A 15,385-nucleotide genomic window follows, 5' to 3' on the forward strand; every position below is an offset into this window, starting at 1 on the left:
GTACCAGCAAGGACCCTTTTCTTGGACCACCAATAGGCCAGCTAAACCAACTTCTTTTCCCATTATCACTCATTCATTTTTCTCTACATCTGCTTATTCTTCTCGAATATCTTTTTGTAGTATTGCTACGGTGATTAAATTCGTTCGTCAAAAATAACGCGGCAGTACTTTATTATTCAAAATACGTATAAATTTTGAAACATATGAAATAATTAACAGACATGGATACACGTATCATTTGATTCAAATCTTATAATTCAATGAGATTGATCCTTCAAAGTAGTCTACTCCAACTAATTTATCACTCTCATCATCCCTATAGCAGTGTAATGATAGGGTACATTGAAGTAGTTTAAAATACTAATTCTTGTTATATAGTGATGGTCAAAAGGGGGGTCTTTGGAATCATTGTTGTGGTTTACGATCAATTTGAATAAGAATTCTTTTTCTTTACTGCTTTCCACTCTATCCTGCACATATTTATCACAGCAAGGGAGAATGATAATCAACTAGCTCTCTAGCTAAATGCACAATGATACACAGAGAGAAGCACCCAATTTGGTTCACAAGATTCGGTCTTGTTGTTTTTTCTTTTTGGGGTTTCCATTGGGCATTTCTGATTAATTAGTGATCTAATCATAATTATATAGGCTATCAATCTGAAACTTGGAAAACTAGGTCTTTCTCAGGTGCTTTCTCACTGGTATAATATAAAGAAAAGTTGCCATTAATTCTTCTAGCTGGGTAAGCTACTAGTACATTGAAGAAGATGCCAAGCTTGATGAGGGTTATGACTTGAGAAAGAAGAAAAAAATCATTAAAATGATATGCCTGCTGCCCTTTATGACCAAATTAAGCATCTATCTTTCTGTTTGCTAATTAATTAAATTATAATGATTCCATATTTATATTATATAGTACTGCTCCTGAAAATCTTCTCTGATTAGTGCTAAATCTTCAAGATTATTCATTCAAAATCTTCTCTCCCTTTGTTGGCATGCAATGCTACCAAGCTAGCCTGCAGCTTGACGACGCATGGCTGGTTTGCTTTACATGTGACATTATATATAATGCATTTTGTGCCTGGAAGATTCAAAGAAAAAAGGATTCAGATTGCTTTGATTTGATCATGTTTTGGAATAAATACAAAAGTTGCATAATTTGAAGGGCATAGTGCTAAATATTAGCTTCATGATCACCAGAATATATCCCAAATGTATATTCAGTTCATCCTGTGTTTCCTTTACTAGCTTTCATTTATGTCATACAGTTATGTACTCACTAATCCCAAATTTGACTGCTATAGTCCTACTTCCACTAATGTTACCTAAACTTCACCACTTTCAATATGAATTCAAAATTCTCACTATATTAATAATATTATCTCGTGAAAGAGAAGTTATGTTAGCGGATTATCAATCTAAATCATCTTTATAGCATTATATACGTGTATATTAATAACATTATCTTATCAAACAGTCTAAAATGTTGTGTCATTTGATTATCATTCCAGATGCATTCACGCGTTCAACTTCAAGTGAAAGCAAAAATTAATAGATTCATAGTTTAACAACATAACATGCTAAACTGTCTAATAAAACAACGCGCATTACTCACACATATATTTTATAGATATGAATTGTACAAGTGTCATTACCCAATTAGAAGGGTGGGATGATGAACTTCATTTTTATTCTCTTCCCCTTTCCTGGGGAGAGTTTTATATTATATAAATATTAGTTTGTTTGTGGCATGCTGGGGAAGGAAGGATCGTGCCATCCTCACTCTACCAACACTTGAAGGTTATTTGCTACTGCTTGTTTTAGTGGCCAATGATTTGACAGCACTAAAAAGGGTTGAACACTAATGCATTATTAATTACTAGCCTAGGAAATTCTTTGACTGCCATGTTTGATTGGATAATAAAATTCCTGCACTAATTTTCTATACCACTATATATATGTTATTCCTTATCTGAATGAGCTTTTCCTGCATTTTCCCAATTTGGTATATATGAAGGTGTTATAAAATTAGAAAAAAATAAAAATTTCCTTGCGTTTACTAATATATGCGAAATAGTAGTTCCGCACTAAAACTCATAATTCAATATTTGAAAAATAAAAAATAAAATAATTGATCTCATACCCATTTGTTCCCTCCGTACGGTTTATAGTTTATATTAGAGAGAGAGCTAAATAAAGGCGTGAAAGGATATTATTTTGGTTAAAAGCATATTAACAATAATAGAGTTTATTAATTAGACTAGGTATTAAATTAATAATAATAATTAAGAGAAGTCCCATTTTACCATTACCTCAGTGCAACATCATGTCTCACTTTGACCATCTGAGGTGGGCTACTAATGCTGCATTTTTCCATCAACTTAATCGATTGTCCTACTGACAGAGAAGGAAAAAAAAACAAAGTGTAGACTAGCATGGGGTTTAGGGTTAAGAGCATCATGTCTGTGAATATATGGGTATTTTTCTTATATTCTTTCGTGGACCAAGTGACAAGTTGTGAATTAAATTATATCAAAGTTAGAAAAAAGGAAACCTATTGATTGCAAACGTGCAATCAAATTCATAGTCATATAGGGCTTGCATAATGTTACTAAAAGCCACTTTGTTGAAAGAATTCCTTTTTCTTAACGGCTGGTTAAGGCATATTTCTAAAGAATATGAACGAGAAGAAGTCCATTATCTTTTGAGTGAAGCATGCCAAGTTTAATGTAGAACGTTAATTCAAAAGTGTGATCCCGACAATTGCTTAACCCCACACTACTTTAAATTTTAAATCTCTTTTTGTTACGGTGATTTATTATAATATCATTGATTTACACTTCGTTGAAGAAGATTATGAGTTCAAATTTCATTAACCATGATTGCTGAATAAAAAATATTCTCAATCTGGTCAAATCACTTTCCTTGTCGCCGTCTTTCTTGGCTAAACAATGGGTGGATCGATTAGGCCATTCATGACTTTTTTTAAAATTTTTTTTAAAAAAGTTTAGATGATTATGAAACAATAATTTTATCAACTAATTTTTATTTGGAGTTATTTTTACCACTCCCAAAACACCATCGTGTATAATTTTCTTATAAAAACATAAGAGAAAACATGCACTTCAAGGATTGTAAGATGAGTAATTTGAAGTGTCAATAACTATTTTCTTTTTATTTAGAATGATTATTTTTTTAATCTAAGAACGGCTATTTTTAGAGTTGAAATGGAATCAATCTTATTCAATAGTATCTTATGAGTGTACCTAATGTCATATTCCAAAAATGATCTCAAAATTTTGCTTTTATTACTGCCAATGGCTTGTAAAGTAAGAGCAATTTGTTGGATAAGCAAGTAAAATTGAATTGGAATATGGAAATAATTAAATAATTACAAATAATAATAAAAAACAATTTTCACCACTAAAGTTATTTAGGCCTCTTTGCCCTCAACAGTTTCAAACAATTTTCTTGTGAGGATAAAGGCAAAAAGCATATATGCCATGTGATATATATATAACAGTGAATTGCCGGCCCATTTGTAGGAAACTTCTGCTCATTTGGCTTATAAAGATTCATAAAAAAATTTCTTCCACCAAGATTGTAGAGGTGTTATTTGCCCATTTGGAAAGTGACAACCATATTGAGCAAGCAGAAAGGGAAACTAATTAATTAATTAATTAAAGGATAGAAAAAGAAAAACAGAAGTCCTCTGATGCTTTTTGCCCCTTTCTGTGTTCAATGGACATTGCATTTCATTTTTCTTTTTGGAATGCTAAAAACATTCATAATCTCATCTTAGTTACTGTTAAAATTAAAAAAAGTTATAAGAATATCACTGCTAAAATATTTGCAGAGTAATTTTAGGACATGTTTGGGAGTGCTTCTGAAAGGGCAAGAAAGTGTTTTTTGACAATTAAAAGCACTTATGTCATCATTTGGCATACAAATTTAGAAATACTTATGGGTCATATAAGCGCTTTATAGAGAAGCGCTTGGCAAGTGCTTTTTCAAGAAGCACTTTAATCTCTTATGAAAATTTCATCATCTTTAAAATAAAAGTATTTTTACTAGAAGTGTATGTGAATAGAAGTGCTTCCTAAAGAAGCAGTCTCAACCAATAATTTCTTATTTATTATAAATGACGACATATATACAGAGGGAAGTTAGATATTAATAATTAGAAAGACAACAAAAAAAGAAAAAGAAAAAGAAAAACCTACTAGTAACTGTCTTCTACCACCGACAACTACCCAACTACAACGTTAAGCCCAGCAAAGGTGTCTTCTTTTATTAAACAAAAAGAAGGAGAAGAAAAAAAAAAAAAAAAAAAAAAAAACCTTCGATTATTCTTTGCTTTACCCAGAAAGGCTTTTTAGTCATGTTGTGGTCCAAACCTAAATATTCTAAGAAAGCTCCTCCTGAAAGAAAAAGAAGCCTTTGTTGTTTTGCTCATCTATCAAAGCTCAAAAGCCATAGTACTGAAACTGAGTTGCTCCAAAATTGTTCATGAACTGTCCTCCTCCTCCTCCTCCTCCTCTCACTGTTCCATTCTCTTCTTCTTCCACATTGAACCCTTCCACCTACAAAAAAAAAATAACCACGTCAAACTTCACGTCGTTGTAATGTTCTATTGTCAAACTTACGACGAAGACTGTGAATCTAAATTGCACGTTGAGATAAAAATAACATGGTCAATTATCTAAGAACATTTCTCTTTATGTACATGCAACCACATATACTATTCCATTCTGTGAAGGTTAACAATAACAAAAATTGAAATGTGGAAAAACATAATTACCCAGAGTTCATCTTCGTCTTCTTTTCTGTTACTTGAACATGCAGCCTTGAGAACCTCACCAGTTTCGTCGTTGCGTGCAAATCTGCCACGTATGCGGGGTCGGTTATCCGCTAGTGTTTTTCGACATGCATACTTTTTTTGGGTACACAGAAGAAACAAACCAGCCACATTCAGATTCAGTTCAGAGACAAGAATCTAATTAACACGAATAAGTTAAGGTTGTTTCTAGATTATGAAGATGGGTTTGTGTAATTATGCTTGGTTATAGAGAATTAACTTCTTCTTTTTTTTATATATAAAAAGTTTGTGATATACCTTAATGGTCTTGTTGAAGTTTCTCTGCGACCTCTTGGCTCTGTACTTTGAAATTCTCTCTTTCCTCTCTTCTGCGCTGTACCTGCCCATTTTGAAGTTTGCAGCAGCTTCCTCCATCACTGAGCTCTCTCTCGGATTGCGAGCCGTTCTAAAATTCTACAGAGAATTTTGTAAAAAGACAAAAAAAGAAAAAAGAAAGAGAAGGGTTTAATTACACAGAGCAAATTAAAACAGGGGATTAATGAAATTAATTAAATTTAAATTTGAGTTTTTTTAGAGTAAACTGACTTGCAAATCTCCAGTGCTGGAAACCCTTCTCATTTGGCCAGCTAAAAAGCTGTTTTCAGGAGAGCTCAAGGCTTGGTTTTGAAAAGTTGAAGATTCCATGAGAGAATCAAAGCAAGGTTGGAAGACAACACCAGGCTTGCCATCGAAGGAGTTGCTGCTAAAACTCCTCTGCATAAACTTTGCCACATTCTCTGCACCACTGTAGCTATGAGGACCAAAAACTTGGTTATTATTATAAGCGTTTTGGTCAAAAGCTAAATGGCATTGCTCAGTTTTGACTTCCAGAGCATCGAAAGCACAGAAATTAGGCAACCCATTTGCCAAATTTGTGCAGTTTTGATCCAGAGGGTTCAGATGGGTTGCTTGGCAAAGGCTCAAGCTTTCCAATTGGTAACTTGGGGGAGAAGAAGAGAGGACTGTAGGAGAGCTTTGGTCGAGTGAATTATTATGATGAGACTGGTTTTCAACTGGGTTTTGGTTGCTTTGGTGATCTGAGATTGCTTGGAGGATGTCAATGTCTGAGAAGGGAGAGAATGGCTCGGAGAAGAACTGGTCTGGTTCATAAGAAGCCATGTCTGAGCTTGAAGAATGGCGGAAGAAGGAGTCATCAAGAACGTAGAGATCAGAGGAAGACATTGGAGCCCAATTCTATGGTTGAATTGAACTCCCAGAAAAAAATGAAACTGATGGAAGCAAGTTTGGAAGTTATAGACCGAGAGGAAATCTGGGGAAGTTACAAGAAGAAAGTGTTCGCTTTGATTTTTGTGTGTTTTGGTTTTGAAACGGCCAAGCTCTACTGACACAAATTGCGCTGGTAGATTTTTAAAAAGGCTTTTTGGGGGTTACTGAGGAGCAACAAGACAAGGAAAAGCCATTTCTCGTCTCTCTCTCCCTCTCTCTCTCTCTCTCTCTCTCTCTCAAAAAGAGATTTTCAAACAACACAGGAAGAGACCAGTCCACTTCTCTGCCAAAAAGGACCAAACTTTGCACATTTGCCCTCCTTGTTTATCATATTTATAGAAGTTCTCTAAGGCTTTTTCATTTTTTCAATTATCCCAACCCTTCCCTTTCTCTTTTGTTGGCATAATTTTATCTTGGCAAATAGTAGATTTCTTTATTTGTTTTTAAAGAAGTCAAATTGATTAGGACATATTGAAACATAAATCAATTTTAAATGCACGGAAGATTGTTGTTGGTATTCGAGGTAACTAATTGACCTGGATAAGAACAAACTAATCGTGAGATATCAACGGACGAAAATGATATTGAACCATAAAAAAATATGAGAAATATCGATGTCAATAAGAAAAAGCGAACAACATCAGTAAAATCATGGGATAACGACTAACTTATTACTAACAGAATCGAGAAGCATGTTAGTTATATACAACACAATTGTCTATGTTAGTTTTCTAGAAGCATGAGAACATTCTCATGATTGCACACGTTATTAAATGTTGTCAAAAAAACGTCTCATGAGTGAAGTATATCCCATTAATCATAGAATATTTGGTATTCTCCCGCTATAACAACGATAAAATTGATAGACAAGACGCTTATATAAAGGTAAAAGTCAAATTGTTGTATGTTGTGTAATCTTCTCACTTCTAAACATTGTTAGCATTTTAGATTTAACTTAAGAATACGAAGATCTTTGATGATAAACACAACACTAAAGTTACTTTGAAAAAAAACACTTTTCTTGAGTTTTTTTATTTTTGTATTTTCATTTGAGATAAATAGAGTTGGTCAGTTAATATATCAAATGTTAAATCCATGATAAACTCCAACATTTGTGAAACTTTCTAACTTCAAAATACTGTCATAATATCATAAGATTTTAACTTGAGCATACGAAGTTCTTTAATGATAAACACCACACTAGTGTTACTTCCATAACATTCTTCCTTATTTCTTGCACTTGAGGTAGATAGAGTTGATGAGTTTTCTCTCTCAACTCATTTACAAACTTACTAAAACTTGGATTGTCTTCAAATGAGAGTACTCTTGCAATTACTCTCTCATTTTATTGGCTAATTATGGTAAACGATAGGGATCCGGATCCTCTGTTTTGATTTTCTCTGTCATGATCTGCTTTATTTTTGTTCTCCACACGACACCTCATTAAAATTTAATCTAAGGGACTTAAAAGTTGACACATCATTCTTAAAGCAAAACCCCAATTTGCTTCTAATTAAAAAAGAAAAACAATATCCTAACCCAACTATTCAAACTTAACGTCCTATCCCTTTCTTCTTCTTTTTTCTTGCTTCTTCCCGTCACATGATTTCTTCATGTCTATAATCACAATCCATTCTGGTTGTTGTAGCGTTTGTTTAGTGGTGGAGCTTTGGTTGTTTAATATTGTTAATATTGAACTCAATGTCACCAGGTACGCTCAAGCGTGTCCTCAGAGTCGACAAATATGAAGGAGCTCCTCCAATGGAATGACCTATATGGACAAGGTGGATCATAAAGAAAAAATCTCTCCTATTTTATGTAAAATTGATTTTTTTCTTTTCTTTTCTATATGTGTGTAGAAATCTTCATTTTCTTTATTCTTCTTCGTTATGCTTAAAGGCGTGGCAAGATGGGATCTTACATAGACATCAATGGAAATCCCATTGGTCATGTTCCCATCTATCAAAAGAACAAAAAACAAATTTATTTCCCCATATCCTTTGATGTAACGAGGGTGGTTGAAGAAAAAAAATTTCCTTTGCTGTTTTTCTGGATAAAAGAGGAATTACGTTTCAAGACCTGAATATTGGGATTGTTTTGTAAGGTATATTGACTGATGAGTTATGGTTATTTTCTCGAATCAATGGCTACTGAGAGAGAGAGAGAGAGAGAGAACAGAATTTTTGGAGAAACGAAAGCTTGGTGAGAGATAAGATTTTGGGGGCAAAGGTAGGAAGAAGATGTGCTAATAAGAAGGTAGGAAAAAATAAAAATAAAAAGGGAGACGATGTTAAGTTTGATGTTGGGTTAGGGTATTGTTTTTCTTTAGGAGTAATTTTTTGCTTGAAGAATGAGGTGTCAACTTTTAAGTCCCTTAGATTAAATTTTAATGAGGTGGAATGTGGAGAACAAAAGTAAAGCAGATAATGGCAGAGAAAATCAAAGCAGATGATCTAAATCCAAAAGATAGAGAGTGATTAATTAAAATGTGACTAATGGAGTATTAGTTGGATTGACCAAAACTTTTGGTGTGCTCTCGAGTAATTATGAATTCAAGTCCTCATGATACCTGTGTGTGTGAGTTCTCCTTCTCCTTTCTAACTTTCGCAAAAACAAAAATGTGAACTATAATTAGGGATGACAACTACACGGGATGGAGACGGATTATATACTCTCACAAAATAAACTAGATCCCATCAAGTAATATGACCACTTACATGGGTTGATGAAGGGACACAAAGCAAAGCCCAACTCTCAAATACGGGCCCATGCACCAATAGACCAATGCTCAAATTTCCATAAAAGTAAATTGACACCAAATATTCCGATAAAGATTTAGGACACACATGGATATTCCAGCCGGACCCGTAAGAAATGGCGTTGACAACCTGGCATTAGACCAATCAAAATAACTTAATTTAACTTAATTTATTTTAATTCCTTGTTCATCGGCTTCATCGGAAATGGTTAACGGCGTAATACTCAATTACGTGGAAATTCCTTTTCGTGTTTTAAAATTATTCATATCTTCTTTTTCTATTGGACGCAGAGTATTTTCTTTGGCTTATTACTTTTCTCTTCTCCCTTGTACTCATTGATTTAATAAATAAATAATAAAAGTCTGCCGAAGACTTCGATTTTTCAATTCTTCCGTTGGCTCTTTCTTCTTCAGATCACCACTTCTTCTTCTCCTTATTATAATTAGCAGAGCCGGCGGCCTCGCGGAAGTCGCTGCTCTTGCTCTTCTTCTTCTTCTTCGTCTCCTTCAATTTCTCTGTGAGTTGTGTACGGAACAGTAACAGCAGCAGCCATGCCGTCGCAGGAGTACATGGACAAGATGCAGGGGCGCCAGAACTATCGAAATCTCTGGCACTCTGACCTCATGAGCACCATTCAGGCTGACACTCCCTGTACTCTCTCTCTTTCTCTTTCCCTCTCTCTCTCTATACATTTAATTCGTTCAGTATCTGATCTGCTGTGAATCTTTGTTGCAGATTGCTGCTTTGCGGCTTTTTGGTGAGTGCTTCTCGATCTGCTTTGCTTGCTTCTTAACCGTTGCTAGATCTGATTTCGTTGTCAATTTCACTGTTTCACTTCCTATTCTGTTTTTCGTCATTCTCGTTTCCTTCGTTGACTTGGTCTCGCATACTTTGACTTCAAGTTTTTTATTTATTTATCACATTTATTCTAAAGTTGGAAATTGAGTAATTCGTTCTGAATGACAAATGCTTGTTCCTCTGCACAATGTATCACTGCATGCTTGCTTTGAATTGCTTCGTGTTCTGAGTTTTACTGGATTTTTCCTTGTAATTTGAAAGCTATGCATCTTGTATTATTTCCTTAGGTCTTTTTATAGATAAAATTCATTTTATCAAAATGGAAAAAGAACAGAACAGAACAGAACCATCAGTGTATTCTATGGTGGCAGGATAGATGAAATTTGCCCAGCCACATCCTAAATTTTCACTACCATGGAACTAGTATAATGTATGGTGTGGCTTGAATTCTTCTGTAAGGACAACTAATTTGTATAGATCTGCATTGGATGGAAACTAAAGAACACAGAGTAGAGCAAGTAGCAACCTCAGTGCACTAATTTTCCGTCATATGAAAAAGAGATACTATTTCATACTTTTGGTATATGGTTAATGCTATATAGACTTTAAATTAATTTTGATGCGTGTTGCCATGCCTTTATAGTTATGCATTGTCTTGTGATCACCTTTTTTCTTGAGAGCCAAGTCCTAGACTTCTCCAATTTTCCATTTGGGGTTTTAACTTGGAATCGGGTCTTTGATTTCTCACCATATATGAAAAAAACTATTCAATCATGCACTGACATTTTGCCGCCCAGTATAGTGCTTCTAATTTATTTTTGTTTCCCTGTAGTGCGCCATGTGCATCATACTTGCTCCGCAAACGGGCTCTGTATAATGACATGTCAAGGTAATTTATACTTTGAATTTCCTCAACTTTAAATCCAAAATTAGCTTTGTCGCCCTTTCTTTGATAATTGTGCTTTTGCTCTCCATAGATATGTGTGCTGTGCTGGTTATATGCCCTGTAGCGGTAGGTGTGGGGAAAGTAAATGCCCTGAATTTTGCCTGGCGACCGAGGTATAACATTTAATTTTATGACACTTTTTTGTTTAGTTTGCACCTTAGTCAAATCCTTGGTGTAATATATATGTCTTACATATCATAATTTTTTTTCCTTCTTACTAGTATATTTTACGATGTTCTTAGGAGTTGCTTAGGTTCTTGCCTTTGATATAGAGAAGACACATTGATAGCTATTCATCTAACAATTATGGATGAGTTAAGTATTTCGCCCTAAGTCCTGTGCATATGGACATGATTAGATTTTCATTTGGATGTATCACGTCCAGAGAAAAATACAGAAAGTTCAGCTCTGTGGGATAACCCTAGGTGGGGTTTTCCTATGATTAAGGCGGGGTTTCAGATGGCAGAAATATTAGTACATTTATAGGGAAAAGAGAAGAAGTATGGAAGAATATATCAAAGGAATTAAGCCTTCAACTGTTCACAACACAATGTGATGTTTTAATTCCTCCAAAATCTATGTTTTACAAGCGATACCTTCTTCATAAACTTTCAATAGAACCCCTGCTGACTCACAGAAATGGTAGACAACTCATTACATTGTAGAAAAGTACAAGAAGACTCTTAAACAATTAAAAAAGTATTTAACCCAAATATTGGCTCTTAATAACTCTTGCCACTGTTAGACTAACTCTGAAATGACATCTAAAAATATACTGAATCTTAAAATATATTTAGTAATTACATAAATGGATTGGCTTTTTGTATCTTGGTTTACCTTGAAAAGCTCTTTGGACTGGGAATCTCTTGACTGAATTGGGCCAACAGGGTTTCTCTTCTTGGGCTTATAGAGAGGATTTTTATTTATTTTTATAATTTTTTTTCCTAAGGAAGCTGGTATTACTGCATAACCTGATAGAGCCTCTAGATGCTTCTGTTTTGGCTAATTATAAGCTTCTGGGAGGCATAGGGATTGCAATACTACCTTTTACACTATAGTTTCGTTAAGCATTGAGGATAGAAATTTAGTGCAGAGAGCAGAAACATAACAAGGTGGGAAGGCATCTGTTGTTTCTAATCTCATAACCAGAATCGGGTGCATTTATTCAATGAGAACAAACCAATCCATATGTTGTCTGATTGCCATTGATCACGAATCATGACTTTGTCAAATTTGGCTCTATCACCGTGTAATTTATGCCCAATTAAGTGGGGCTTTTAGTTCACGGAGTCTCTCATTAGAAATTCAAATTATTATCAATTATTTCGAAAGAGTATAATGAGTGTCAAAATTGCTTTAGAGGCTGAATTTTCAATTTAGAGACTGCAAGTAGAGAGAGATTTGTTACTTATTCTTTCTTTCTTTGGGTTATGCAAACAACCTTTCGTAGTCAGTTGTATACTTGTCATTGTCAGAATTTGATTACTCATAGTTGGAGCTGCAGAGAGCTTCTCTTCCCATAGTTTCTAATTTTCCTACTATGCTTGATGTTCCAGGTTTTCCTGTGCTTTGGGAATTCAGTGGCCTCAACCCGCTTTTTGTTGCAAGATGAATTTAATATACAGACAACGAAATGTGATAATTGCATTATTGTAATCTCTCTCTCTCTCTCTCTCAAACACACACACACACACACACACACACACATACATATTCTACACAGAGTATCTCTGTTTGGAAATCTTTTTTAGCAGAGCTCCATTACACTTCTGATTTAAAGTAACCGTGTTATTCAGCTGATAGCCATATTTCCCCTTGTTAACAGGGTTTCATGTTCTGTCTACAACAAATTGCGTGCATTTTTTCCATTGTTGCAATGATTGTTGGAAGTGAAGAAATCTCAGAGGCATCTCAGTTACTGAACTGTTTGGCTGACCTGGTGTATTGCACGTAAGTTCTTTTCTTTTTCCCATTAAACATTCTCAGCGAACGTTGATCGGAAGTTACTGATTTTACATTTGCCTTTTCTTTTTTTTTTCTTTTTCTGTAGGGTCTGTGCATGTATGCAGGTAAGCAAGTGGCTTTTTCTTTTTCTTCTTATACATTTTTAGCACTCCCAAATCTTAAGCTAGAACAAAACTTAGATGAACTTCATTGTCAGCTGACTTCTGACTTGGGTTATGCAGACCCAACACAAGATCGAAATGGACAAACGTGACGGCAAGTTTGGGCCACAACCTATGGCAGTGCCTCAATTCCAGCAGATGTCTCGCATTGATCAGCAAGTTCCTCCCTCAGTTGGGTATCCACCTCAACCGGTATATCAGCCTCAGCCGGCATATCCACCTCAGCCAGCGTATGGGCAACCTTATGGCTATCCACCTCCCCAGCAGGCTCAAGGCTATCCACCAGCTGGTTATCCTCCAAGTGGCTATCCACATTCTGGCCATTAACTCTAGGTGATTTTTGAGTTCGAATCACCATCTGTGGTGGCCTCTGTATTCAATTGTGTTACATGTTGTTGGTTTGCAAGTATTGTCACCGTGAAGTTCCAACTTGTGCATCGACCGTGGCTCTTCTTGGAGTTTACTTGCCAGATGGTTGACTGATACAGTTATTTTATGTTTTTGGTGCTTTGCTTTTTCACCACCTTAAACTTGAACATTCAGAACCTTAATATACAAACGCGAGCTTCGTGTCCATCATTAACATTTTTCTCTTTCGCTTTATGGTTGTGTGGATTTGGGCGAGTATATGAAAATATCATTTCAGTTTATTTCTAACATGCAGTAACCAAACAACGGATTTGGTAATTCAAGTAGTTAAGAACAGTTACTCATATGCATGAGAAAAGCGAGCATAGTTGAACTTGGCATTGGAGTTGTTGGATTGCTAAATACCCAATGTATTTAAATTTAATTTAACGGCTTCAATATTACTCATGTTATACTTTTTCTCATGCTATAAAATACTGAAGGCTTTGGGAATTTGAGATCAATACTTCATCAAACAGTAAGCTAACGTGTTTAATACCTAGCCTAATTTTGCAACAATTTAATATGTTTTTATTTCTCATTATAACCGATGAGATCGAACTCTTGACCTAACGTGTTTTTTTCCACCCACCCTCATAACTTAGGGTTATTATGAAGTAGACCATCACAGAGCCCACGACTAAGTCCGAACCAACTCTAATGATCTTATTATGATGTGAACCACATGTGGGACTATGTGTTTCCATTTTCATGACTTATATCATACAATTCTGAAGGACTATGTATAATATTATATTCAAGTGATACAATACCGACATGTCTAACCTCAATAATGAAACAAGCCTTAAATCCAACTAACCCACCAACCCATATAAATCTTTTACCTTCACGATGAGGTAAGGTAACACTCAAATCTCAGTTATTAACCCAACTAATTTTAGTACTAAGCATGTTTGATGCATCCACCCAACCCAACCATCCATTTCTATCCTTTTAGCTCATGCATTACGTTTAATCTTAATCTCTGAACTACCTTTGACGTTGTGGCATCGTGACCCTTTGCTTCTCTTTGTCTCAACCACAGTCTCGAAATTATCTTAAATTATAATAGTAGTAGTCTAAATTAATGAAAAATTCTCCAATAACTATTTAATAATTTTGTCACGGCGACTAATGTGTTTTTGATTATATTCACTTTTTGAGTGTTTTCATATATTTCAAATGTTTGCGTGTTGATTTCGTTTTCAAGTTGTCAACTTATCATACTAGTTTTCGTGTGGGCTTTCTCTTTCAAAAAATAAAATAAAATAAATAAAATACCACGTATAAACTTGAACCAGACGTTTATGTATTCTATATGCAAATGGGGTATATGATTGAACCATTTTGTACGGATTCGATGAAAGTGAAAAACATGTCAAACTAATTCAACCTATGAGCTTTTGCTATTATTATAATATTAATGTTGGAGTAATGATGGAGACGGCAAAACTAAATTTAAAATTTAAATCTCAAATGATGCGACAGTATTTTATTTTTAAAGTTCTAAGTTGGTGACTAAAATTTGAGAAAAATTTGAAAATTGTTATGTAATATTTTAAAATAATTTCTTGCACTTTATTAGAGGAACACAAATAATTTTATTAATTATAAAGAGTTTTTCAAGATTAGAAGGCGACTGATTGTAACATATGCTTATTTTTATAATAATTATGAGGTTTTGGAATGTTCCTTTAGTTCTAGAATAAGGTATTTGAGCCAACGAGGTTTAACCTAGTGAAGAATGATTTTGATTTGCAGACCAGAAGTCTCAAATTTGAAACTTCATGGCATCATAGTTGTATATGTGTAAGAAATCACCATCTCTTGTAGTTTAGACTATCGCTTGTACTCCAAAAAAAACAAAAGATATTTGAAAATTGGAGCATATTTTTCCTCAACAATTTTATTTTGTTGACGCAGATGCTCTATAAAATAGAAGCACTCTACAAGAGTATAAAAAATTCGTGGCGTGAACCAAAGATAGGGAAACAAAAGAAAGAAAAAAAAGGGGGAATCTTGGACACCTCTTCAAATTGCTGGCATGGAATATCAACAATAACCCTACACAAAATAAAATTAGGAAAATAAAGATATGGAAATCGAAAAATTAGAAAAATAAAGATATGCAAATTGAAGAAAGTGATGTTGCAATTAAGGATTGTACATACTTGTGGGGTTCATCCAAAGAAAAAATAAAGCGAAAGCCGAACGCGGTCTTTGAAAAAATGTACAAAAATTAGATATGTCTAGAAGCATTT

The 15,385-nt window shown here is 34.5% G+C and overlaps 2 protein-coding genes across 2 annotated transcripts; one reads left to right on the forward strand and one right to left on the reverse strand.

The window, feature by feature from the left end:
- Nucleotides 1-4,324: 4,324 nt before the first annotated feature.
- LOC117628574 (putative zinc finger protein CONSTANS-LIKE 11) lies at nt 4,325-6,273 on the reverse strand. Its single transcript, XM_034361060.1, has 4 exons — nt 5,407-6,273; nt 5,119-5,274; nt 4,804-4,935; nt 4,325-4,585 (listed from the first exon to the last, which is right to left on the reverse strand). The coding sequence occupies exons 1-4, from the start codon at nt 6,040-6,042 to the stop codon at nt 4,469-4,471; spliced, it is 1,041 nt and encodes a 346-aa protein (XP_034216951.1). The 5' UTR covers nt 6,043-6,273; the 3' UTR covers nt 4,325-4,468.
- A 2,778-nt stretch (nt 6,274-9,051) lies between these two features.
- LOC117628418 lies at nt 9,052-13,307 on the forward strand. Its single transcript, XM_034360874.1, has 8 exons — nt 9,052-9,497; nt 9,582-9,603; nt 10,477-10,533; nt 10,622-10,703; nt 12,147-12,242; nt 12,416-12,540; nt 12,641-12,659; nt 12,777-13,307. Exons 1-8 carry the CDS (start codon nt 9,398-9,400, stop codon nt 13,041-13,043), a joined length of 768 nt encoding a protein of 255 aa, XP_034216765.1. The 5' UTR covers nt 9,052-9,397; the 3' UTR covers nt 13,044-13,307.
- The last annotated feature ends 2,078 nt before the right edge of the window (nt 13,308-15,385 follow it).

This window comes from Prunus dulcis, chromosome 5, assembly GCF_902201215.1.
Source record: "Prunus dulcis chromosome 5, ALMONDv2, whole genome shotgun sequence".
NCBI classification, from domain to species: Eukaryota; Viridiplantae; Streptophyta; class Magnoliopsida; order Rosales; family Rosaceae; genus Prunus; species Prunus dulcis.